Source organism: Tyto alba, unplaced genomic scaffold (genome assembly GCF_018691265.1).
Source record: "Tyto alba isolate M040663 unplaced genomic scaffold, T.alba_DEE_v4.0 Super-Scaffold_1000006, whole genome shotgun sequence".
Lineage (NCBI taxonomy): Eukaryota > Metazoa > Chordata > Aves > Strigiformes > Tytonidae > Tyto > Tyto alba.
Window position 1 is genome coordinate 19,033,136 of NW_024881272.1, and position 26,646 is coordinate 19,059,781.

At 38.2% G+C, this 26,646-nt stretch overlaps 1 protein-coding gene across 4 annotated transcripts; it reads right to left on the reverse strand.

The window, feature by feature from the left end:
* Nucleotides 1–925: 925 nt before the first annotated feature.
* On the reverse strand, nt 926–26,235 carry SH3GLB1 (SH3 domain containing GRB2 like, endophilin B1). Of its 4 annotated transcripts, none has more exons than XM_033000776.2 (11): nt 25,955–26,235; nt 21,452–21,593; nt 18,652–18,780; nt 16,806–16,939; nt 16,323–16,415; nt 14,129–14,215; nt 12,682–12,705; nt 7,157–7,246; nt 6,531–6,631; nt 2,187–2,418; nt 926–1,400 (listed from the first exon to the last, which is right to left on the reverse strand). In XM_033000776.2, the coding sequence occupies exons 1-11, from the start codon at nt 26,024–26,026 to the stop codon at nt 1,293–1,295; spliced, it is 1,212 nt and encodes a 403-aa protein (XP_032856667.2). In that variant the 5' UTR covers nt 26,027–26,235; the 3' UTR covers nt 926–1,292. The 4 variants fall into 4 exon arrangements, with proteins under 4 accessions (XP_032856667.2, XP_032856668.2, XP_042640099.1 ...); XM_033000777.2 differs by having other exon boundaries at nt 14,177–14,215; nt 25,955–26,131; XM_042784165.1 differs by lacking the exon at nt 25,955–26,235 and adding an exon at nt 25,413–25,511.
* Nucleotides 26,236–26,646: the final 411 nt, after the last annotated feature.

Below are 26,646 nucleotides of genomic sequence, written 5' to 3' on the forward strand. Positions count from 1 at the left end.
GGAAGGAGTTAGCTAAGCACCTGGTACCAGTGTTCCCCAAGAACTACACTGGACTTCTATCAATGTTGCATCTTCTGTAAGAAGATAAATTTCCTTCTCAATGGAAGGAATTTCCTTCAACCAGACCAACCCAATTAATTAAATATACTGGAACTATAAACAAAAAATAAATCCCCTCAACCTACCCTTTTAATCATTTACAGCTGTAAAAATCTGGTATTTATGAAACATTAAAGGGTGCAATGTTCAGGAAAGGTTATGTTATTTGCAGATAATACTACCTTTGCTAAAGCCATTTTTATGTTCAAAACTTTTTTTTTCTTTCGTTCCCACATATTTAGGAGGAGGTCCTCTTGAAAAACAAGTAAGTGTAACTCTAATTGAATCCAATTAGAACATGACAATAAACTGTTGCATAAGAATTATGAATGCAGATTTTCATTAAAACCTATAATCTGAACAAATGTATGCTCATCTATAGAACTACTTAAATGTAGAGAGATGGAGTAGATCAGCAAAATGCAGTGCTTAATTTAATAGAAATGTTGATTTGTAGTCGAATCTCTTAATAATTACTAATCAAACTGAAATAGCCTCTTTTATGGAAAGCAGTTAAAGGGAGAAAAAAATACACGGCAATACTAAAAATCAAGTCAGAACAGATGTCACTAGTTTGTGTCAATCTACCTAGGTGCAAGTTTAAAATCTCAGCATAGTAACAATTTGCCTTAAATTTTCAGAGAGAAAACAACCGTTCTAATTTTTCAAAGGCGATTATAAATGCGTAAGTTACTCAGCAGATAGTCGTATCTGCCTCAGAACATTTCAACGCCACAAGTGCTGGGAATAGAACCATATAAACTTCTCTAAGGTTTGTGTTTCACGTATGGTTTTGGTTATTCAAATAACGTGCATTACACTTGCATTGGTTCACAATAAGTTTATTTTATGTGAAGAAAAGCTTTGCCATTAATGAAAAATTTCTGTAGAAAACAGTACCTCCTGCTTTCAATCTAGATTACTCAAAAGTAGAAGCTTGTATTAGTGAAAATTTCAGTAGAAACAAATCTGTAGGAAACATGTTCTTGGCACATGAAGTAAAAGCTTTAAACACATTAAGTTTGAATAGAGTATTTACCATGCAACCATGCTGGCAGAAAAGCCAGTTTGTAATGGCTGGTATTTGTCCCTCAAGACAATAACATGGAAGACACTTAAACCTGCTTACATAACGTTAATTGTATATAAATATGGTGTCGCCATAATTGACAGTCTTTATTCAGGCCAACCATCTAGTTTAGCAGTTCTAAATAAGTAATAGGCACTTTGCCTTTCTGATTTCCCCTTTCACCCATCAGCCAGTCTGAATCCATGCCAGGGATACTGTACACTGTTATCACCTAAAAAACAGAAACATATTATTATAACCCCACCTGGAAAAAGCCTACAGTCTACCTTCGTGTGATATCAACTACATATCAACTTTAATGGGAAATCTAAAAGAAAGTTTGTTGTATCTTCAAGTGCATGACAGAAAGATGTTGATGTGCTACAACTTAACAGAAAACCTTAGGCCACAGCTTCTAAGTCACTGTCTAGATAAACATTTCTATTTGATTTTTTTCTGAAGAAATGCACATTAAAAAAAAAAAAAAGTCTGAAAACTTTTTTGTGGATGCTCTTCTTCAGGGATAAGCTGCAGTAACATTACTAGGTGGAACTCTGTTCCAGCACCCTATTTCATCATATGTGTCCACCTGTTTAGTATAGGCTCTCTGACTTAAGAGTGAAATTGAATCGAAACAGAAATAAACACAGCACAGCCACCACCATCAAAACAAGAAAGGGTTGTATTTTCATATTCTTCCCAAACTGCAGTAGTTTGAAAGTGTTTGAAAGACTAACTGTATTGATAACAGTGCTAAAGGCATGGTAAAAAGTAGACATCAGAATTGCACCTTGATTACCTAGCAAATGTTACTGCAAGCTAAGCTGGTGTAACAAATGCTAACTCTCACTATAGAATATTAGGGTATATAGGTACAGGACAATGCTCTAAGAGTATTACCGAATTTTAATTAAAAAAATCAACTACACATATTTCTTGATGTAGCACATCTTAACTGGCTAGTCACAAACATTCTGATTTTACTTTTAAATGATCTAGTTACATAGAAAATTCTTACCTCATCTGCAAGCAGTGATAATTCACTGCTGTTTGCAGCATCATAATCATAGAGAACTCTAGCTTTCCTGCTGCCACTTGATGACTTCAGTTCACTGATGCCTGAAGTAACTACTGAATTGCTTACTGAAGGCAATGAAGCAGAGGCTGAGGCCAAAGCTGAGGGAGTAGAAACACTCTGCACAGGAGTTGAGGAAGACTGATTATTGTTAGAGAGGAAAGTAGATGGAAAGCTGTGGGAGAGAACAAAACAAAAAGAATTCTGAGTGAATCAGTTCTACATGGAAAGATATACATGCCCAAATTAGCGTTTTTGCTTTCATCAACTACAGAATAAATACCAGCAGACAGCAGTAATAGAATAGCACTGATATTTGTATAAACCTAAATAAAGGTACTTGTTCCTGACCTGTAGTATAAATCAAAACACTACAGTTTAAAAGAAACACTGACACCTTAAAAAAACTTGATAATGGCCTCCAAAAAAAAAAAGCTAAAACAGGAAAGCACTGTTGGTCAGACTTGTTTCAGACTGTATTTTAATAAACATTTCTTTTGACAGCTCTACCAATAAAAGTAGCCTCTACCTCCTCCAGCTCATTCCTCAACTATGTGACTACACCAAAGATTATGCTGGTGAACCAGATCAAGGAAATATAATGCAGGTTAAAAACACAGCCTCCCTCTGAAAGAAGAAAGAAAACCCCCACAACTATTTTTGTAACCTAAATCAGTTTGTTGATTCAGCTAACTGCATGCTGTAACACAAAAATATTTGTTATGCTAAAGATGACCTCGTATCAATTTAAGCCCCTTCTTTCTAGGTCAGGCTGCTGCTTGTTCCATGCCAGCTGTAGTGCTTGCTAGACCCTTCCATGAAGTTAATTCAACACATTAAACTGCCTGAAAAAAAAAAGAAAAAAAAAAGAAAAAAAAAAAGAAAAGGCGGGGGGGGAAAGGAGGTATGTGTTGGAAAAAAGTGTATAATCATCTATTAAGTTAATGAGCTGGATCACAAAAAACTGTGATGAGTGCTACAGCAGGTAGAAGAAAAAGGACAGAATAACATGGCTGAAAAGCAGAAGGAGCAGGGAAGACAGCTAAGCAGCAAGAGATTCCAGGGCAATGGGGTAGGGGGAATGGAACAGCATTGGGGGCAATGATGAGCTGTGAGACTGGGTCACTATCTCATGTCACTCTGCCCTGCATACTGGGATGCAGTTCCGTGGCTAACTAAACTTATTTATTTAGCAGTTAACATAGTCATTCCTTGTCATCTTTGCTGCCTGCCTTTCCTCCAGCACTCATCCTATTCTACCTTAAAATCAGGTCAATAAAGGTTTTGAAAAGTGGCAGAGCTGATGCAATGAAAAAGGATCAGCAAGTAGGAGTTAAACTGAGTCTGGAGTTCATGGAACTGTAGCTGCATTTCCTTCCATTCTTTCGACAAGTCTACACATCAACTAGTCAATTCCCACACATAACTTTCCTCATCCATCCTTCTACACAAATTTTTTTTCCTTAAAATCTAGGATGTGGACATATTATTCCCCCACTAGCTTTCCCTCCCCACACTCTTTTGACATAATGAAGATCTCAAATTGTGTGCATGAACTTGTCAGAAAACAGTCTCATCTCATCTCTTCCCACCTATACTCCCCAGTTAAGTTCTTCTTAAAGATTCAGTTCAGTGGTAACTTTAACCATATAAATCAAGATCAGTATATTCCCACACCTATGTCTGCAGCATTACTGGTGCTCATACATATATATAAATGGCACTCATATACAACCATAAGGGGAGCTAGTTTAGGGAGTTGATGTAGGTGAAAAATAAATCAATATGACGACTAATTTTTGGATTGTGTGGCCATGAACACAGGTGGAATTAAGGCAGTTCAAATCTGTATCAGCTGCAGTGGTACTACATACAACTTTAGTTTCACACTATACTTAATCTGGTAAATTCACACTGCCACCAAACAGGGTAGAACCACTCCTCTATCCCTTTATTGCAAAAATGTTCATTCTCTGTCATTTGAGTCAGATCTAGCATTCTGTTGCTTTTGAGCTGATTCAATCTGATCTAACTAAAATCATCAAGAAGATTGCTAACTTTCCATCAGAACAGCTTATTAAACATGTTCACCTTGCAATTATATCTGATTGAAGGCAAACAGTGGGAGTACATTGTGAAGGACCGAACTAGTCCCTTGACAGTTAGACTGAATTGCATATAAAAAATTTGGTAGACTTTCAGAAGACTGTTGTGAATTTAGGTAGCAGTTTACTACCACCAAAAGGAGGAAGTCCCGCTTCCCCCTCCAGCTTACATTGACCTCATTTGATCATAAAGAGCTGGTTCAACTCACCAAGTAGAGACTAGAACTCCACCAAAGAATTTATTTTTTTTTTTTTTATTTGCCAGATCAGTTTTTCAAACCAGCTCACCACATTCCCAGAGCAGATCAAAGGGAGGAAAAGCTAGACCCCACACTTTTCTAGGGATAACTCAGCTGTGCCTCATAATGTATTTATTAATTCATTAGTTGTCATTCAAAGGAATTTACTTTTAAATTACAATCAGTTGTTTCTAAATATTGCTAAATTACTGTTGCATATACTAGTAAACCTGTTCTCTGTTAACACAGTAATTACTTGTAAAATCATTCTGCTCAGTTCAAAGGGTCACTGGTGTGTACAGCCAGTGGAAAAGAAAGCCAAAGCTTTACAACCACTCTGTCAATCAGTTAAAGCATTAAGTCTCACTCTTTTCTCAAAGTCATATGTAGACGTGTTGTTAGAAAGCTCCAGCTATACAGAGGTTGTCTGGAATTCTTCTGAACTCTTGAGTAACAGGAGTTTCACAGCTTGTAGAGCAGGGGACTAGTAATGGGTAATTTGAAAAAAATAATGATGCCAAATCTTAGGCTTGGCTGACTGGGAAGCTGAGAAAATTCGAAGCAAAACTAGTTATCAGCAAGAAAAAAAAAAAAAAAAAAGCAGCCAGAGTACCCAGATATTTGAAATGGATTTGTGTAGTTCATTCTCAGGAACTAAAAAAACCACAGAGATTGCTTTTAACCTGGGAAATTTGATTCCTTAGGCAGCCCCACAGGAGCGGGAGGCAGTAGAGGGATAAGCAGTTGATGCTGTCTTGAAGAAAAAAATCCACAAAACCATGTCTATTTATAGAAAGAAAACTGAGCACTTAATTTATAATTTGAGGCACCTGTCCTTAATCCAGTAAATGTTTATTTTCAAGCTTTCAATTCTACAACTTGCATTTATGCAATACTAAATTTTATAGCTGAATACTTCTTTCAATGGAATGTAACTTTAAAGATGTAGTTTTTAAAAAAATCATAAAGACTATTTAGAAAAGTCTTTAAACTACCCATTCAAACAAATTGAGGAAAAGAAATCAAACGCCACAGGAAGGTGCAAGTCAGGAAAAGGACAAGATTCAAGAACACTTTTGATTTTACTTCCTTGTCATGAAAAACAGAGTTACTTTATAGAGACAGTTATTCAGAATAGACACTATAGTAAACTTCTAAGCACACATGATCCTTCAATGCATATGCTCACCTAGGGTTATACCAGACCATGTTATCTAAGAAAGGCCGATTTGTGAAGAATGAGAATAGGGGAATTTTATTAAAAGTAAGCATGTAGATCTCTTTATATCACCACCAAACACACACACAAAAAAAAAAGGATTATGAGCACAAACTAACATCAGGCAGTTTCTTCTCTTACTTTAAAAAATGCTAAACCCATGGAACAGTAAAACTAGACAAACTTGTTCATTCCACTGTGAGTGCTTTGGATTACCAATTATAGATATTATGAAGTACATTTCTCCCTAGACACAGTATCTGTGCTGGCAACTCAACAGTGAAGAATGCAGTTTCATTGAAAATCAGGTAGTGCCCTGTAGCAAATTAAGAGGTAACAGGAATTTACAGGCAGTACAAAAACTTCTCCCACATTGCATAGCAGTTTTGTAGCATGAAGCATAAGACAACTCAATGATTACAAGTAAAGCTCTAGACATTCTTTTTTGTGCCATTAAGTGAGGTTACCATGGGCTCACCCTCCTCTGTTACAATATATACAAAATTTCAGTAAATCAACCTTCAAAAGGCATTAGTGCTGTGCACAGGCTTAGGGAAGTGGTTGCACTGAGGTAATTACATATTAATTACCTGAGAACAGATGTACTTCCTATCAGTCCAGCATGCCTGTGTGTTCACCACTGTCACATCAGTGTAAGTTTTCATACTATTCATAAGCACTTAGAAAAAACTATTTTTTTCTGAAGTTTTTACAGTGTTATTACCTTCCAAGCTGTTTCTGAAGATCCAACATATATTGGTAACATTGTGCATAATAGGTCATCTGAGCTTCAACAAAATCATTCAGACAGCGAAGATGATGTGCCTATAATACAGCAAAGAATTCAAGTTTTCAGTCTGTAAAAGTACTATGCTGCATTACAAAGACTGGTCTCCCAGTCCGGTGCTAATGCACGTAGGGATTTATGGCACATAGGCATAGTGCCTGGATATACCTAGTAACTGGGATAAAGTATCACAAAAATTAACATATATGAGCATAAAAAATAGGTGCTGTACAAGAATCATGCCACTTACCTATATTGTTTCTGTATCAGAATAAGTATTTTAGCACGTTTTTATGGTTTCAACATTCAGCTGATCCGATGAATTGGAAATTTAGTTTAAAGAATAAAAATTAAAGCTCCTGCATTCTCAAGGTTAACAGGAAACTAAAGTTAAATTCAGTGGATACTAAACTAGAACTGAAAAAATAAAAACCCCACAGGTATTTGATGCTTTAAGGCATTAAAGTGAAAACTTATAGCCTAAAGTTTCCAAGTAGCTGACTGTATTTTTACTAAGTGTTCCAATTCTGACTTTTCCCCCTCTACCCCATTTGGGTACTCACATGTGTGCTGCTGATTCCTTCCAGAAGAAGCCTAGTAATCTCTGCTTGACGGTCAAATTCACTCTGAGTAATCCGTACTTCCTGTTCAGACTAAAAGTAAGGATGCACATTAGGTATTTGTACAATGTACTCTGTTACACCTTCTGACTAACAGTTCCAGCTTATTCAGAGCTGCTCATACAAATGAATTAATCACAAGCTTAGGTGTCAGAAACATGTCCTTTTTCTTTGCAGATGTTTACTAGGCAAAAAGAGTAATTGCATTTGGTATTCAGAAACGTTGAAACCTTGTATACACAACAAAGATTCCTCATCAGACACTATCACAGAGTCAATGTATACAAGAGGAAGGCATTTTTCTGACAGCAGCAGTACCCCACCTGTCCCAACAACAAACCAAGCATTCATTGGCATAACAGTGTCTGCACCAGGGGTTCTGCCAGCACAGCAGTGGCAGCCAATGGCAATGTCATTTTTTGCCACACTTCCAAGTTAACAGGGCTCTGATCAAATAATTTAGGGTTAATCTCACATCATTTTTGTCAGGTAATTGCATGGCAATCAGCTGTACATAAATCTTTGACAGTAAGTTTTAACAGAATATTTCACAAATTAATGTCTCATACTGACCACCAAGCTACTACAACTACTTCTGGAGCTTGTAATTGTGGTATCATTAAAAATAAATAAATCCAAACTAAGGAAAATGTTCTAAATTCAATTAGAGTAAAATTTCTATGAAAATTATGGAATTTAAGTTTTGTTTTTAAATAATTCAAGTTTATTCCTTATTACATTTCATTATCAGCAATTTTTAAGTTAACAATGTCATATCAGTTTGTCCTGGGTTGAGTGAGTGGTGTTTTTTTGGTGGCAGGGGAGGGGGCTATAGGGGCGGCCCCCTGTGAGAAGCTTCTCGAAGCTCCCCCAGCTCCACGTCAGCTCCACTTCTGTTTGGAAATTGAGCCCATCGGCTGCGCCTCTGCGATAACGTATTTAAGAAGGGACGTGGTGACGGGCAGTCGGACTTGTGAGGAGGAGTTGCTGCAGCTGCATGAACACCAAGGTCAGTGGAGGAACGGAGGAAGAAAGGAGGGGGGAGGTGTGCCGGAGCAGAGACCCCCCTGTATCCTGTGGTGAGACGGCAGGGCGGCCCCCCCTGCCACCCATGGAGATCTATGGTGGAGCAGACATTGATTTATGGCCTGTGGCTTCCACCTGGTATAATCAAGGTGCTGTGCCCAAAGAAGGCCGGGGTCTTGTGGGAAAAGGTGGCCCCCGCTGTTGTAGTTCAGCACTGGGAGGATTGCAGCATGTGGGGGGGGTCCCACGCCAGAGCAGCTTGGGAAGGGCTACAGCTGTGGGAGGGACTCCAGTTGGAGAAAGTTAGTGACCCACGACAGAGCAGTGTGGGGAACACTGTGGCCCGTGGGAGGAACTCATGTTGGAGAAAGTTTGTGGAGGACTGACTCCTGTGAGAGGGGGACCATGATGGAGCAGGGAGAAGAAGTTCCAGAAGCTCCCCCCACTGAAGATGGAAGCAGCAGCAGCACTGACTGCACCCCCCATTCCCTGCCCCTGTGTCACTGGGGGGAGGAGGTAGAGATATCGGGAGCAGAGCTGAGCCCGGGAAGAAGGGAGGGGTGGGGGGAAGGTGTTCTCAAGATGTGGCAATGCTTCTCACTGTCCTACTCTGTTAAGTGTTGTTAGTGTCTGTAATAAATGTATGTTATTTTTTTTCTTCCTCTAATGAGTCTGCCTTTTGCTCGTGACCATAAAGGGGGATTTTTTCCCCATCCCAGTCCTATCTTGAACCCCAAGCCTGGCTCTCTGTCCCTTCTTATTGCTGGAAGAGAAGGGAGAGAGAGTGGCTGTGTGGTGGTTGGCTGCAGACCAGGCCCAAACCACGACACAGTTTTAAAGGACTTCCATCTAGCACAAACCAAAATTAGAGTATATTTTAGGAGAAAAAAAAAAAAAAAAAAAAAAAGGACATTCTTCAAAACACACAAATACATAAAAACGTGTTGTAATATCTAAGATTTACTGTTCCAAACCAGAACGTCCTCAGCCTAGAATCTGGATTACTTTGCCTCAATGCTTATATACATTTAGTAGCTTGTTTCTAAAAACAAACTCAAAAGCAAAAATCTGCATTAAGTTCAAGATGCAGCAGTTACCGTTCTAAACAAAACAGAGCAAGGAAACATATTTTCAGGAAATTTAATGAGGTGATACCAATAAAACATTGGTTTCAAAAGGATTTTATATGTTTGCAGACATTCCGCTCTTGCATTCCACTAATGTTAATCAATACAAAAAGTCATATGGAAGGATCTTAATCTCAAAAATGAGCACAGAAGAATGATGCAGTTACCCAAGAAATGTTTTCCATCTGAAGTCACTGTAGCTGGGAAGGCTTACACATTAATTAAATACTGAGGAAGCAATTAGAGAGTACTGTGTGTTTCTTTCTTAAAACTGAGATGGCAGTATATGTATCAAGTTATGAATTAATTAGGTTTTCTAAGTTTGTTGAGGCAGGAATCTCTGCTTGGAATTTTCCTATTAAATCTGTATTAATATCAGTAAAATCCATCTGGCAGTCCCCAAGAGAAATGTAAGAACAAATAGAGGAAAAAAGCAAATCTGATAGCCAAGAGGGGAAGAAAAGCATTCCCTTCTTTATTAGAACATCTTAATTTCCTTAAAAAAAAAAAAAAAAAAGGAAGAAAATCATAAGTAAACAATTTATCTGGAGAGAAATACCCTAGGGTCTTGCCTCTCTGAAGTCAGCAATTGCTAATTTGTTTCCTTCTTCCTGTCAAGTAAGTAAATACATGAGAATAGGAACTTATAAAAAGGGGAAATATCCACCAGAATAATTTTATCTGTTTCAGTAATATTTTAGCAAATCAACTACTTTCTATAAGAAAAGGCAAAAGTGAGTAATGTGGTAACATGTATTAATTTAGCCAGTACAGAATGACTTTAAATACACTGCTTTACAAAAGCCCAAGGTACTGTTTTTGTAGAGATTTACATAAAATTATTTGTGATGATGTGTTTAATCTGTTTTGTCCATCCCTATTTTCAGTACTGATAGATGAAGAGTAGCGAAACAGCATATCTATTCTATACTTTGTGGTAAAGGTGAAAACCAGCTGGCTTTCAATCTGGGAATCTTATGGCCTGATCACCTTTGTTTCTGAACAGAATAAAGAGCTCAAAATACAAGCCTAAACTTTCCAGTGATTCCCAGTTGCAGTCATATTTTGGTTTTAGAACAATTAGAAGGCCTGACTGAGTATCTCCCATGAAGATTCCTCAAAATGGTACTCGCTCCAAGTTCAGAGTATGAACCCAGTTTCTGAATATGAATATTCAGAAGTCCATAATCTTTCCAAATTTCATATAAGAATACATGATCTCTCAAATACTATGCAATCCTGTAGATAAGGAATAACACACAATCATAAGAAATAAAATCACCTTCCTCATGTTGTTTTATTCGATACACTATTAGTGAAACAGTGATAATGGATGTATTCACGCTACCCAATATAGCTGGGCCCCCTTGTCTCCTTTGTAGTCAAAAGGCAGACAGGAACTCCTCTTGATGCTCAAAACCAGTCGAACCTCAACATGTTGAACACACACTAAAAGCCTCTGCTGCTTCTATTCACTACACCAGACACCTCAGAAGACTCCTAACAAAATTCATATGTTTATAAAGTGTGTAACATCAGTACCTGCCCCATGTGTTTTATAGTACAGTATTTAATATCCTCTAATTCCACATCTCAGAGAGGAAGTTAAACTGAAGAAAGTTTGTCATTGATACCATGCAGATCTTTTGTTCTAACTCAGAAAAACCCTGTAATTGATCTAGTGATTACTGGACAGTTCAAAGTCCTTGTTGGGAAGCTTCTTAGATTTAAGTTGAAAACATCTATGAATCTCTTCCTCCAACTTTCAAACACAGAGGGACAGATTGCCTTTAGAAATCTGAATGGATTACTGTTCCTTGGACAGAACAACCTTGTGTTGTAGTTTCTTCTCAATAGTCTCTACTTTTTACATGATTAATAAAAGAGGGAACCTTGAATTACATAATTTAATACAAGATTTAAAGCTTTTAGTCTCCTTTATGCTATGGTTAAGCACTTTGTATTATTTCTTTTTCTCTCCAAGACGTTAACTGTAAGATTTCACTATCCTTTTAAAGTTGTTTGTCTCTGGAAAGCAAATAGTTTTATTCATCGTCTTAGAGCTTCAGGATTAGTTTTCATTACAGCAGTACTGTTCCCCTGCCATCTTTTTTTTCCAAAATAGTACCAAGTACTCAAAATAAATAGGTTTGCTGCTTCCGAATTGTTACTTCACTTGAACAGCAAAATAATTCTCAAAATTTGGGACAGAGCTGACCTAACCGTCCTTTTACAGTTCAGTCTCTAAACTCCTCCTTCCCCCTAAACCCTTACACTCTATACATATACCCCCCCGTTTGCACCATAACTCACAGGAAGTTAAAATAGAAAAAACCTTCATTTATTTTCTCTCACAACCCCCAAGATCTTATTCAAAGGTCCACATCACAGCTTCTAATAGCAACTCCTTACACCTCCCACAGGTGCCTGCCTAGTCCGCCTTTAAAAAAAACATACTCCAGAGCCTCTGCCCTCCAGCTGCCCTTGCCATTGCTATCCTTAATTTTTATTTCCCCTCCTCCACAGAAATCCACTGAGAAATTTCTTCTGAACTGTTAGCACAGCTTCTCATAGTCTGTTCCCAATGCTGCTTTGTCAGAATCGGTGAGCCTGAGAACAGTCCTTCTCATGGCACCAGAGCAGCAATCACCTAACACTCCATTAGCTCCACCTGTGCAAGTGGTGCAATGACAAGAGAAGGCTGCAGCCCCCATCCCAAGGCTAATGCTGTATTTATGAACAAGCCTTCAGCTGTGTCTATTCCTAACTTCAGTTGCTTAAGATAAACACAGCATTCTCTAGTAACACTGGGGAGAAAAGTGGGGAACAAAACAAAACCTCTCCAAACCAGTTTTCTCTGAGTTTCTTGCATACACTCCAACGTTATAGTTACTGTTCCATGTCCTGGGTAAAAGATGAAGATTGGTATTTTTCAGGACAGTTTAGATGACTAGACCCCAGCCTTTCTGAAAGCTTTCAAATATGCACATTTTTAAGAGGTCATTTTTAACAGGATGCCATACCAGCAAATTTTAAGAGACAAGGTCTGTAGTTCTTTTTCTATTGTATCTTGTCACATGAGAATCATATGGTTCTAAGTAACAGTTAGCTAAGAACAGTTTACTATAAAACAAGCTTCAGGCGTTGTTTCATCACTGGAGTTTGAAAGGCCCTAGAGGGAACCAGTGTTTTCTGATGTAATGCATCAGGCTGCCAGCATTAGACTGAAATCAACAACATGCAATATCCTTTATTACATTAGGAGAGCACAAGTTATAGTTTCAGAATTCTGCAATTTCTAAATTGTTTACTTACTTTAGTCACCTCCTCAGCCCATATCTAGTCAGCATTAAGTGGGGGGAAAAAAATAAAAACATACAAACTTAGACATTGGTGGTACTTCAATACAGGATGCAATCATACTTCGGCTTTTAACTACTTTTCTGTCCTCAGAACTTCACAGGGATTTGAGGAGTGCTATAAGACAGTTGCCCAGAGCCCTTCATACACAGTGAAACTACAATGAGTATGGATAGCACATCTGTGAAATAAGTTAGATACTGAAGAGCATATGACTTGCAGAACTTACAAGAATCTACTTAAATGAGCTATTATGTCATAAGACATAACTACTTAGAAAATGACATAAATCAGACAAACTAAATTACCTTATGGAGGAATTTAAGTTATCTTAATGTGTTAAAACATTGGAAAACTATGGAAAGCTATTCTCATTTTAACACCATGTTAAGTAAAGACTGAAACAGATGAATGATTTCTCTTGCTAATTTCATTATCAGTTTCCCATTTCACAAGCATTTTTACTGAAACCTAAATTTAATTAAAAAAAAGAGATATCTCAAACTGAGTATTAAAAAGTAGTAGCAAGTAGTAAAGCAAAATCATAGAACTGCAAGGAATTTACTCCAGAAGTTAAATTACTTCAGCTTGCTGTTCCAACTCCCTCTTGCAATGCAGTTCTCCTTTAACCTTAATTTTCTGAAGTTGTAAGAAGATGACACAATCAGGACTTTGGTAGGAAGAAACATGTATAAAGGTTGCAGAAGCAAGTTGTAACAAACAAGTTTATTCGCTCTTTTATCTGATCACGACTGAGAAATCTGGAACACTAATTGAGATGAGATCCACTGTGCTGCACAGATCCAAGACCGAAACCAGGACAGACTGAACAGCACAGTCAATGTTGTATATAATTAACCAACCCCTTCCTTTTACACTTTGACAATTATGGTGCTAAAGCCAGCTATCTGCACTCGTGAGTCCTTGAAACAAGTTTAGGATATACTGTACTCTAAGTTAAGCCACTAATTTGTGACATTACTCAGTTTCAATTATTTGTAAAACATTGCCTGAAGGGAATAATTTCTATATATTCCTGGCTATTTCACATAATTTACTCCTACTCATATTAAAAAAAAAAAAAATAGGAAAAATAATTCCTTTCCCTCCAACAGGTGAAATTAATTTCAGAACTGATAAAAAACCCAACTCCTTTGCATCCTAAATTTACATTCATAAACTCAGAGAAATTAGAATATAATACTGTATACTTCAGATTATCAGAAATAATATAATATTTTCTGATAAAAACAGCATCTAATGCTGTACTAACATAAGTGTATTTAATACACTATGCCAATCCAGTTTGGAATGGAAAACATCTGAAACAAGACCAAAATGAGTTGGATAGCAAGAGAAAACATTTGATAGGAAAATGAATGAACACAGGAGGCCAACAAACCTTTAGCCATTTTACATGCAGCAAGTTGAGCACGTAAGAGACATTTACCATAATGTTATTCTCTTCAGGCTGAGAGGTGTTTAGTTGCTTAAGTGCATAGATAAAAGACAAAAGCAAGTTACAACACTGAATATAGCAGGTGAACAGAGTATTGGCACAAAGCACAGCAAAGTTTAAGGTAAGCAAGGCTGTGAACTTCATGTAGAACTGTTTAGGTATCTATTTTAAATACTGACCTAAGCTACTTCAGTTGTACAGTAAGCATGGAAGAATATAATTTCATCAAATATTAAATATTTTTATAACAGGGAAAAAATAATCAAATGTAGATGTAATTTATCACTTTATCCTGACAAAGAAAGTAGTAAAACATAAAAGTTTGCATCATAACTCAATACACTTTGCTAACCTATCAGTTCAGCACTATTTGTCAGATCTCTTCCTTCATAAATGAGCCAGCAGAAGATGAACCATTTGCATCACACCTATATCCAGGTTAGTTCTCATTCCTATGTTGCAGAGGATAAAGTAGAGATGCAATTTTTTCCACTCATCTGGGAATTCTACAATCTGATACTTCTTAAACATGCACACTGATGTTAAAATGTAATTAAAATTGAAGTGTAGGCAAGGTAGTGAATTAAGAGGCCTAGAGGTTTGTGCTCTACCAGCACTAAATTATTTGTGCATAAAACTGAATTACTTGCTATATGAATATTTAAGACTGGTCAAGTAGTAGCAGCAGCAACTGGCAATAATTTTGGCCAAGCATCAAGCTCTGGGTAATTACACTGGTGATAGAACTAAAACTCAAGTATAGAGCCTTTCTTTTAACACTAAGCTCAAGAGGAACAATTTCCTCATGGTCTTTCTATTGCTTTAGAAAGTAAGGTATATACCTGCTACCATACCACAAAGGATGTTTATAATGAAAATACTTTTTTATTTTTTGGAAACTGAACTCTGAACAAATCCAAGCAAAGTTTACTATCCATTGCTTCCAAATTCCACTACTAGCTGACCAAAACCCTGCTCTGCTCTCCATTGTTAGTCTTGCAAATTAAAAAGGCTTGACAAGTAGAGAAGTAACTTTTTTCGCATAAAATTTACATTAGAAGGGGAAATGCATACATGGACTTAAAAAATACAGGCAAATTAAATACACAGGGACAGTGTACACAGTATGGAGGATTGAGACACAGAAGCAGAACTGTCAGGTGGAGATGATGTTGATTTTTTAGAAGGATCACCATCCCAAAGATGCAAGGTGCTTCATCTATAAAGCTCAATCTCAGAGATGACGCTTCTCAGATCTTTCAGGACAGTGATCCTTTCAGAAAAGCCAGCAAAATCTGACCGTCCCACTTCTGCCTCTTCATCATATACACCGTCCCTCTGTATTTAAATTGTCTGCATTCCTTCAGCATCGGTCTGAGTGACCCCTATTGCATTAACCCTTATGGGGAAAAAAAAAAAAAAAAACAAACAAATCACTATCCATCGACTGCTGCACTTTTAGGAATATAGTCAAAAGATAGCTATGAAAATACTATTAGCCTAACCAGCTGAAAGTGCATACATTCAATTATCTATTCCTCCATTTACAGGCAGTTTAAGAGTTTAAAAAGCAAAAGCTTTTTAGTTTATAGTAATTTTAATATCCTTTTAAGAGCATTTCTTGAGGGAATACATATGGTTAAGAGATGTCCATTTAAGAGTATTCCCATGCTTGGTGGTGTGAAATAGTAAACAATATAGAAAGAGTAAACTGAAAATATTTTTGATATAGAGAAGTATAGATGGGTTCATCAGTTGGAAGTAATAACGCAGATGCTTCAACACTCAGAGATTCAAATGCCAAAACTTGAGCTCTGGATGATCTGTAATTGCTACATTCTGCCAAGATGATTGTAAATCATTTTTGGCAATATAAGCTCATTTAGTATAGAACAAGGGGAGAATATTTACTTGGGTCAACTAAGTTAACCTTGATGGACTATCTAAAAACAGAAGACTAACACCTTGATCAGCAATTCACTTTCATTTCCTTGTGTTCCTCTGAGGCATTTCTTACAAAGTATCTAGAAAAATAATAAGGGTAAGAACTAAGACTGCAAACATAACCAAGCAGTCAAGTTTACAAATATGTATCAATAAGTTTGAAAGTTATGGACAAATTAAAAATTCTACTTACTGCAGCTCGAGCTTCTGCAACTTTTGCTTTCTTCAATCTGGTTTTTGCTGCATCCAAATCTAGTCTTTTATTTTGTAGCAGTTTCCGTTCTTTCTGAAAGCAGTTTAGGTTTGTTCATGAGAATAGGTACACATACTCAAAAGCTAAAATTTTGTCTACCTAGAATTTTTTTTAATGAAGTATCACATACAAAAAGGTTGGTTCTTCAGTTGAATATAGGCTGAATTAGATCCTCATTATTCTCATGCATTTTATACTCAAGATACATACTTTTGATAGAAGAATAGTTACAAAAAGCAAGTTTTCAGAGTTATTTTGATTTTACTTGGTCAAAAGGAAGGAAAATACACCAAAGGCACAAATTCTACCTGAGTTTTTCTACATTACTTTGAGGAAAGCAGTAATGCACAATTATCTACTACTCCATTTTGAAGATTCACAGTTACAATTGTGAAATGCTGAAGAATGCACAATCCAACTTACAGCAATAGTTTTGTAGTCTCCTTCAATAAAGTTTCTTAGGGGAGTGAGAAAGTTAATAGCAGAAGTTTGAATTAGTTCTCTGTCTGCTGTCCCAATTCGCTTTTGTGTTTCTCCACATTTAATGAGTGCATTTCCTTCAAAGGAAAAAATAAAAAAACGTTAATTTAATTGTGATTCGGGCAGCTGCTGATCAAAACAGGTTTCTATATGCAGGAAAGTTTAGGCCAACAATTTGAAAGATAGTCCAATGCCATCACAAATGTTTTCAAAAGAAATACGGATCAGCTACAAAAAAAAAGAAAAACCACAACAAACCCCCCACACACACCCACCAAAATCAACCACACCCAAATCAAACCAACCCACACACCAAACCAAACCATTTTTCTTAGTAACAATCACAGGTCAAGGCAAAATTTCAATGATAACAGATACAGCATTCTAGAAGTGGTACTAACTATGGCAATTCCATTGTGAACACCTATTTTAAAACTGGATACCATATCTATTTATTTTAATCCAGCAACCTCCTCCCCTTATACCACATTTCTGTTTAAATCAGTAGTTGGTAGCAGGGAAAAAGCTCATCTAGCTATTGAAAAATAATGTGCTTTTCCCCAACCCCATCTACTCCACCTTCTAAATATACATTTGAGTATTAACTGAATGATACTTTGAAATCTGGTTTCCAATTCAGTATTGAAACTGAATTAGTGTATCAAGAATACAGTTATTGTGTTTCAACAGGCCAACACTACTGAGTTATAAAAGACACTAAGTTTCCAGAGAACAAATATTTTGTGACACCACATGAAAGCTAACAGTGTATTTACCTATGCTAATAGTTTGTGTTACTTGCCTGAATTCTAAAGATACTGCAAATTAAGGGACAGTGTGCCTGCAAGTACAACTATTTAATGTTTAAAAGCAAGACTTGAGGCTGATGATCAGAAGGAAGGCCACAGCAAACAGCATAAAACCATGTGGAAGTAAGAGGAACAAAGCCTGCCATAACTGACTTTGTATCCAAAGTCTTATTAAAAAAAGTAAATGTTTTCTAGAAGTGCACTTTCCTTATTTTGAAAAGGAACACCATTATTTCCAGATATAAAGAACTCATTCTTCTCAGGACAGAAAAGTTTTCCCTCCCACTGCAATTTTGAAGAAAGCAACTAATAAGAACTAACTATAGGACTCTGATTGCAGACCATATCATATATACAGACACCTATGTATTTCAGTTGGTTAAGTTAAATCAACAGCTAAATCTGTTATCAGCAACTTTAAGAGCTGTAGAGAACACTAGAAGTAGACTTTATAATAAATGCCAGTGTAAACCCATTAGATATAACACCCCCAACCCTCCTGTTATAGGTATACAAATTTGCTGGAGAAGGAAGAAAATTGAGATTATGTTCTACACTCTCATCTTTAGTGAAATATTATGTATTAAGAAAGCAGGAATACTGTAAAGTTAGAGAGGCTTCTTATTAAAGAAGTTAATTTCAGGTAACATTTTCACTCCATACCACAAATAAAATGCATAAATGTTAGATGTGCAAATGTGTTCGTTTAAAAAGGAAATTAAATTCCAGAATTGAAAATTATCTATCCACAAAGATGGTTATCATTACAACAGCAGGTTCTATTTCAATATTTCTAGATCATCACTGATCTCCTAATGCTCAGTTATACAAGTCCTCTCAAACTGATACAAAAGTCATTGAACTGTTTTATCTAGAGGAAGAAAAGAAATATTATTTTACACTGTTAAAAAAACCCTAGATCTGTGCATTTTCCCCCATTCATTTCTGCAACACAAGACATATATTCTACTTTTACTTACCATAGGCTGTGCCTGGGCCAAATTCATTCCCAGCATCAATCATATACTGGCCTAGTAACTCTGGATTATTCATGCGACTTGGTGCTTTGCGGTCAAGCTTCTCATAGACAAATTCCTCTATTCTGGCATCTAAAAAAATGTTTATTTGAAAAAAAAATACTGTCATTCAAAACACAAGTTAGAAATAGAAACAATAAAAGAAAAAAACAAAAAATAATTTCAAAATCCGGACACTGAACTCAACATTAAATGAGCAATGTTAAGCTGAAGATACTGTTCCTAGAAACTGACCGTATTCCATGTTTGTCATGCTATGTTCAAATGTTCTAGAGCTATCTGTGAAAGCAAAAAATTACACTTTTTCTTTCCTTTCTATCAGCATATTTATAATTTTTCAAAATTTTATCCAGAAGTCTTCACTGTAAATGCATAATAGAACATTTGTCCTTATCAAAACCAGTCTTTTTTTCCCCCTCCAGGAAAAAAATGTGAAAATTGTTCTCTAGAATTAGCAGTGTAGGAATCAAGTTCAACAATTACTGCAGGTTCCCTATGAACATATTCTGAAAGTTTTGTAGTGCCAGAAATTCTATCTTCTCTTTCCCACTTCCCCTGCTTCCTTGAAATGCTCTGAAACAAAACACTAAAGATATGGGAATACAAAATACTTTCTAGTATTTCCTTAGTTTGTGCAACAAAATTATGAAAAAAAAAAAAAACCACAAAATAAAACAACCAAACATTTTGTGACTATATGATCATTAATATCCATCTATCATAATATTAAGCCACAATATGCAGCTTGGGTGAAAAAGCCTCAAAGACATAAAAAGGAACACTGTTAATTACAATAGCAAACTCCTCAGATACAACACAATTTCTCTGACCAATTGTTTTGGCTTCATAACTAGCTTGCTCTATTTATGCTGTCAGTATGAACTAATTTCAGCCTGTGATAGTACAGACAACCACAAAGAAGCTCTCCAATGAACAAACCTGCCACGTTGATGCAATCAAAACCAATACGGTTAATTAGACAACTTTCATCAACACTGGATTAAATAATTGCTCTCTCATGAAGGTCAAAAAAATTAACCTGACAGACAAATATGGGTACCAGTGCATTCCCTGGCACCAAGGGTGAACCAAAAATGATCCAAATTCATTATTTTTTCTCTATACATAATATTTATTTTTGACTAAATAACAAAAGAACTGAGAAGTAACCTAAAATTATTGGACTATTACATGGATCTGACCTAAAGGTATAACTAAAAGTGTGATTGGAAGTACCTTTTCCTCCTCCAGACAGGGCCCCTCCATTAACAACCAAAATCTGCTCTCTATAGTATGTGATAGTCCTCCCAAGGAGGCTGCCAAGCAGCTGAAGTTACATTCACAGATGAAGACCACTGTTCAACGCTGAGTATTTTTAGCCACCAGAAAACTGACTGGTCAGCACAAATGTGGTACTACCATATATTATCCTTCTATTGAATTTTCCTCACTCAGTTCTACCAACCTACAGTTACCGATTCAATATTTTATAATAAGTTTCTGAAAGAATACATACATATTGCAAATACAGAATTAAATGAACAAGACAACAATTTCCTCTGGCCTTGACAAAAGTAGAAATTTGAGCTGGAATATTCTGTAAACTGTACCGCATCCTTCCCACATCATTAGTTGTTTTGGTTTTCATGTTTGTTTTTTAAATACTGCTTTTATGCAACTAAAGGATGCAGCAGACTTCCAAAATAATACTTAAAATATCAGCATTATAATGAATTTTTCTATTTGGAATTAGAGAACTGCTATCAGTGTATGATTTACCTGTACTAAGAAATCCTAACCCAATACATCAATACACGGAGACTATTTATGTTGCCAGTGCAGAGGTATTAGCAGTATTATAATTTCATCATCTGAGCAAACCTAAAGGAAGTTTAGTAATAGCAGCTCACCCAGTGGCTAGCGACCAGGTCTTGACTTGAAATCTAGATCTGTACACCAAGAAAATTCATATAGCTGCCAACCTTCGTACAGCTGCCACAAATGGCAAAGATAAATGGAGAATGAGTCTGAAGCCAATATCCTCAACATTAATACTCACAGTAGTAATTTCAGAAACAAAATTAACACACCAGAAAACTGTATTTCCTCTACCCATGTTTTTTTTTTGCTATTGTTGCAGCAAGAGATTCACCACTGATGAAAGCGTATTTGAAACTTTATTGTATTGCTTAAGTATGGTGTATAAAATGCTGGTAAATGATAAAGACAGCATCTGGCGAAAATCATTCTTTACTAAAGGAATTGTTAAAGACAGGCATTTCAGTTCATCTTGCCTGCTTCAAGCTGAATTGTATTGTGCACACAGGTTAAAGTAATGTAATAATAATGAAATTTCTTGAGCCACTGAATCTACTCCATGAAGAACTTCAGAGTTCTTACAGCTTCCTAAGATTTCTGAAGTTAGAGTGGAAAATTCAATTAAATAGGAAACAACTCAAAACCCAGTCAACCTGAGACTGACCGGAGTATGGAATCAATGCTATAGTTTAAAGAGCCCTGTCTAAAGCTTTTCCCATTTGAAGTGTTAAAGAAAGACCAGCAATTGGTACAGTGTCTCTGATTCTGAACAGCTCTTCAAAACGTGCTTTCCTTAAATCTGGCCTTCAAATTTTAAAATGGCTTTATTAAGTCATAACTTATGCAATACCTATTTCAATAAACATTTACATTAGTAAATCTATTAATAGAGAAGTTGCAAATAAGAACATGAAGGGCTCCTTACTTGGATTTGGCTGCAATAATACTTCTGTTTGTTTCATTATTTTTTCTGTCCACAATTTAGTGCATTCTGCTTTGCTGAGAAGGTTCTCCAGGTGAGCATCCAGTTCAGTCTTCTCTGCTTGACCAAGTTTTTCTTCTGTGAACTATGAATTAGTCAGACAGGTTGAAAATACTCTGTTAGTTCACAGAAATAATCCCCAGGACAAGTTTAAGACAGTAACTATTCACTTATATTAGTTGTAGATCATGTTTTCAAAGATGTAACTGTTATCTGGTCATCAATAAAAATAAAGATAAATTTGAAAGTTGTTAAATTCAACAACATGACCCTACTATCAGGAAAACAAAGAGGTGGGAGGGTGTTAATCAGACAAAGATGAGGAAGGTAATTTACAACATTTAAAAAAAAAAAAAATCTAGCTCTACTTGGTTCTGAGAGTTCTCACTTGAAGCATTTTGTCCAATTTTGCATACTGCTCCTTGAAACATAAGCCAAAAGAAAAGACAGTCCAGAAGTAATGAAGGCAATTAAAAGAGTACTTCAGTCTTGTATGTTTTGTAATTAAGTTTGTCCCTTCTTCCACAGTAAAACCTGAATATACAACAGCTACTCATTGCAGCTAATTTTAAAGAAAGAACTGTTGTCCTGTCCACAGCAAACAGGACAAAAAGCAGTAAGTTTAAAATTCTGCATGAAGATTTAAATTAGAATTAAACCTTACAGAAAGCTTCCAAAGACAATGATTAAAAGCTAAAATAAACGTCCACAGGAAGTTGTACAACATATATCTTTGGGGGTAGTGGGTGTTTTACATTTTAGAATAGGCCAAATCAATGTTTAATGAACTATTTAGATATAACTGATCCTGTTATGCCTTACAGAAACAGTAAAATGAACTCTGCTGTTCTCTTCCAAGCTGTGTTTTCAGTGACAATGAAATAAAACATAACTCCATTTAGCTAAATAAATCCAGCAGACAAATAATTTCACCTGGTATTAAATTCATGCCAACTCTTTTTAACCCACAAGCAGTTTCTACTTCAATCCCAGTTCTCTGGGAGAGAGGGAAGCCACGCGCATCACATCAGGGAACCAAGCAAAACCAGAACTGAGGGTTTTGCCTGCCTCTCTTCAGAGCAGTAGTTCCTCATGATGATGATCTCATCACTTGACAGCCTGTTCCAACTCAGGCATTTTCAGAAGAACCTGTCCGATGATTAAATCCCTAACAAGCTTACCAATTAAGAACATAATAGGACTGGAAACATTTTTGACTGTCAAACTTCATTCTTAACAAGTACTTTGGTGGGATATTTAAACTTGCACTAAGAAACAATATTACAATATAAGTAAATTGCATTGTCCAAGTTTGTTTTAATCTCCATCACATGTAGAATAAAACTAGCTTTGATAGCATGCACAGCTAAAGTCTAAATAAATGCTGTGGCACCTGCAGTGTTACATAAAAGCAAATTGCCTTTGTGAGACAGTTCAGTTGTAGTATATGGAAGAATGGAAATTATTTATGGGTGTATTACTACTACTGTTTAAAGGGCTCTTTAAAAAGATGTCAGGTACTGTAAGTTGCTCTCAAAAACTCTGTACAGATTCTCCATAATAAAATATTAATGATTTTGAAATTATTTTTTACTAATTGCAGAGAAGACTATTTGTATATAAAATGGGTTTTCCTATTAATATTTCCATAAATGTTCTCAGCAGTGTGAAGATTGCTTAGTGAAGGTCACAATGTTAGATTTCACATATCCATTTAAATGAAAAACTTAATTTTAGCAATACTGAGCAGTGTGGTAGAGAGTAGTTTGACAGAAGTATGGTTTCCAGCATCAATGTAATGCAACAACTGATTTCCTATCTCAGTTACTCTGAAACCTAAATTTGAACTGGTCTTTCTGTTTTACATCATTTTTCAGACATTGCTCAGTTCCCTAAGGATAAGAACAAAATAAAGACAGTGGTGCTATGAAACAGTAATTTTTTCTTCTGCTTAGAAAACCTGTTCCAAGATAGGCAGATATGCACGTGCTGGAACAAATCATATTGTTAAGCCATCTAATCCATCCATCTATCTTTATTAAATTCAAGATACATACACAAATTGCCTGGATGTGACCAGCTCACATAGAAGGAAATTGTACTGTTTTGCATACAACTGGGTTATCACAGCCCAATCGACATTTCATGTCTACACTGCAGAATTACTAGAAGGAAAAATTACATTAAGATAAGCCTCTAACTTCAGGCAGATGTCATGAACAATAAAAGTTTTTCTGATACCAAAGAGTAAAAAAGCCCAGCTCATTCCTATGCAGACAGCTTGTCAATTACAGAGCCTGGCAAGAAGGAAGATTCACATTCCTATTATTACACTCTGTGGCGTTATTTACTTCACCTCAAATACCACTAACTATAACCATTTGCTACTTGCACAAATTGCAACTACTGCAAGACTGACTGAGAAGAGCTCCTTCAAAGCATTTTTTGCCTGCCAGAAGGAAGGGTAGGTTTTGGATGAAGATGGCCGGTAAACTTGATTTCTCTGTAGATTATCAACTAGAATATGTCAGTCTGAACACAGTATAATCTCATCCCCAGAAGGAACAGGTTTCCTGGAACATGAATACCGGGTGGTTGTGGATAAAACAGCCCCAATTCCCTTGTAACAGGAAAGTCTGATAAGCCTGTGAAACACTAACAAGACGCTCATCATCTTGTAAATTGAAATGGAAATGTTAAGTGGTTTTCCTACATGCCATTTCATGTTGTTGAACTGTTTCATGGGATTTGGTGTATTTCTTGGTTTCTAATATGCCAAAGCAACTAGTGTCAGGTCACATCACATCATACAGTGATGCCTGAACATGAAACTAACTCAGTACTCAGAACTGTAATTTTTACTGGAGGACACAAAAGTCTACACACAGATGATGTTTAAAAAAAAAAAAATCCACACAATTATTACTCCTTAGTATTACCTGTAGACCTTATATAGTACCATGAAAAACAAACAAACAAACAAACAAACAAAACAGGGGAAGTAACAATAGCACACAGAACATGAGTTACTCAGATTATAAAAACATTGTAGCTATTCAAATGTAAACCAACAATCCAGATAGACCATACTGGAGTAAACCACAGTTCACACCACCTCCAAACCACCAGACTGCAAAAACCTACATTTGATGTAATGCAATTAGCTGATTTAAATGTAGAAAGTCAAGATAAAAAGAGATGAAATCACAAGGTCCCTTCACAATGAAGGGTGAACTGCATCTCCTTTTTTTCCTTATCCAGCAAGGGAAAGGGGTGGAGGCTGGAAAGGAAGAAATGGTCTGGGAAACAAGCAGACCTGGAAGAAGCCAGGGGCAGGCAGAGCATAGAAAGACGTCCATCAAAGAGAAGCCACAACGACTGACTGCTTTAAGTTAATTTAAATTAGAGCAACAATGTTTTCTGACGAGTTTGCATTTTCAGAGCTCTGCTGTGCCGTTGAACATTGGTTCTGCTTGAATGTTGAGACCTAGGGCAATGCATCGGGCCGATCAGAGCAGATAACAATTTTAATCATGTTCCAAACCTGACTGTGACCCAGCGAACTCATGAGAAACAAAAGTGGATTACTATGCGCTGGTTGGATGTCCACCTCCCGACAGGAAATCTGTTCAGGTTTGATTATATAAAGAAACGGGATTACGGCTCAAGACAACAGTTAAGGAACAAAAGCCAGTTACAGTGCCCTTAGCGTGAAGAAAGGGGAAAACCGATTCAGAAACAATGGGCTATCAAACAAGCTTAGAAACGCTACTAAAGCGCAAACAAACCAAAAAGCCTCAGCAGACAGATACTGTCACATCCGACCTCGAGCTTTACCGATCGGGCAGCGGGATACATTTTCAGCAGTCAGTAAAAACACAAGCTTATGTCAGGCGAGACACACCTTTGTCCTTTCCACACATAAACTCCACCGCACCTCCTCGCAGCCGATGCCTGCTCAACTCGTCCTCCCCAGCCCAGGCGCCTTCTCCCCTCTCTGCCTGTCTTGACCTTGGGCTGCCCCAGTCTCCCACCCCCAGCTCCCCGAGGCCGCCTGCTTTGCGACCAGCCCGGCCGAAATCCCCGGGTCCTGTCAAGCCCAGGGGATCCGCGGGGGAAGGAGCTGCTTAAGGAGGAGGCGCCTCACAGCAGCGCACCGCCGCCCGGCCAGGCTGCCGGGCTGGGCTCGCCCCTGGCCAGCACAGCCGAGCCCGCCGCTGGCTCGGAGCTGGAAGCCCGCGGCGGGCCCGGCCAGCCCCTCCCGGCCGCCGCTCTCCCGGCCCAGGGCGGTGCCCGAGGTCCCCGGTCAACGCCCCGCGCCGGGTCCGGCGGCGGCCCCGCGGCGCCAGCCCGCGGCCTCGCCCACCTCTCCCCGCTTGGGCCGCGGCGGCGAAGCCCAGTGGCGGCGAGGCCGCCGCCAGAAGCGGGAGGGCGACCGGGGCGTACCTGCACGGCGCGGCTCAGGAAGGTGCCCGCGTCGGCCGCCAGCTTCTTCACATTGAAGTCCATGATGTTCATCTTCGGCGGGGGAGGGGGCGCTGACTCAGCCCGAGCTCCCGCGGCGGCGGCGGCCGCTCCGGCCCGTCCCAGTGGGGCGCCGCCGGGGGGCGGTGCCAGGCCCGGCCCGGCGCCGCATCCGATTGGCCGCTGCCGTTGGCGTCAGCCGCAGAGCCCGGATCGGCCCGTGGAGCGGCGGCCCCGCCCCGCCTCGCGCCGCCGCGAGGGGGCGGTGCGTGCCGCCGCGGGGGATGGCCGCCCCGCGGGGCCCCGGCACGCGCCCCCGCCTCAGGGCGCCCGGGCCGCTCCGGACCCGCCCGCCGGCTGTGGGGCAAGGGGGGCTCCCCGGAGCCGGTCGCGGCCTTTACCGTAAAGCTCAGCTAGCAGGGCGGGCGGAAAACGTCCGCGACCCTGCGCGTGGAAACCCCGCTCCCCCGCCGGGGGACTGCGGCCCGGCCTGTCCCGCGGGGGCTGGCACCCTTGGACCCGGCCCTGAGAGAACAGGTTCCCTCCCGTTCCCTTTTCTCGAGTCCAGAATTTTGTAAGTCAAGTCGTGTCTTCATCAGAAATAGTTTCTGGATAGACCATGAAAATTTAAGCTGGCAAAGAATTTTTGAGAAGTCGTTTAGGAAAAGGCAGTT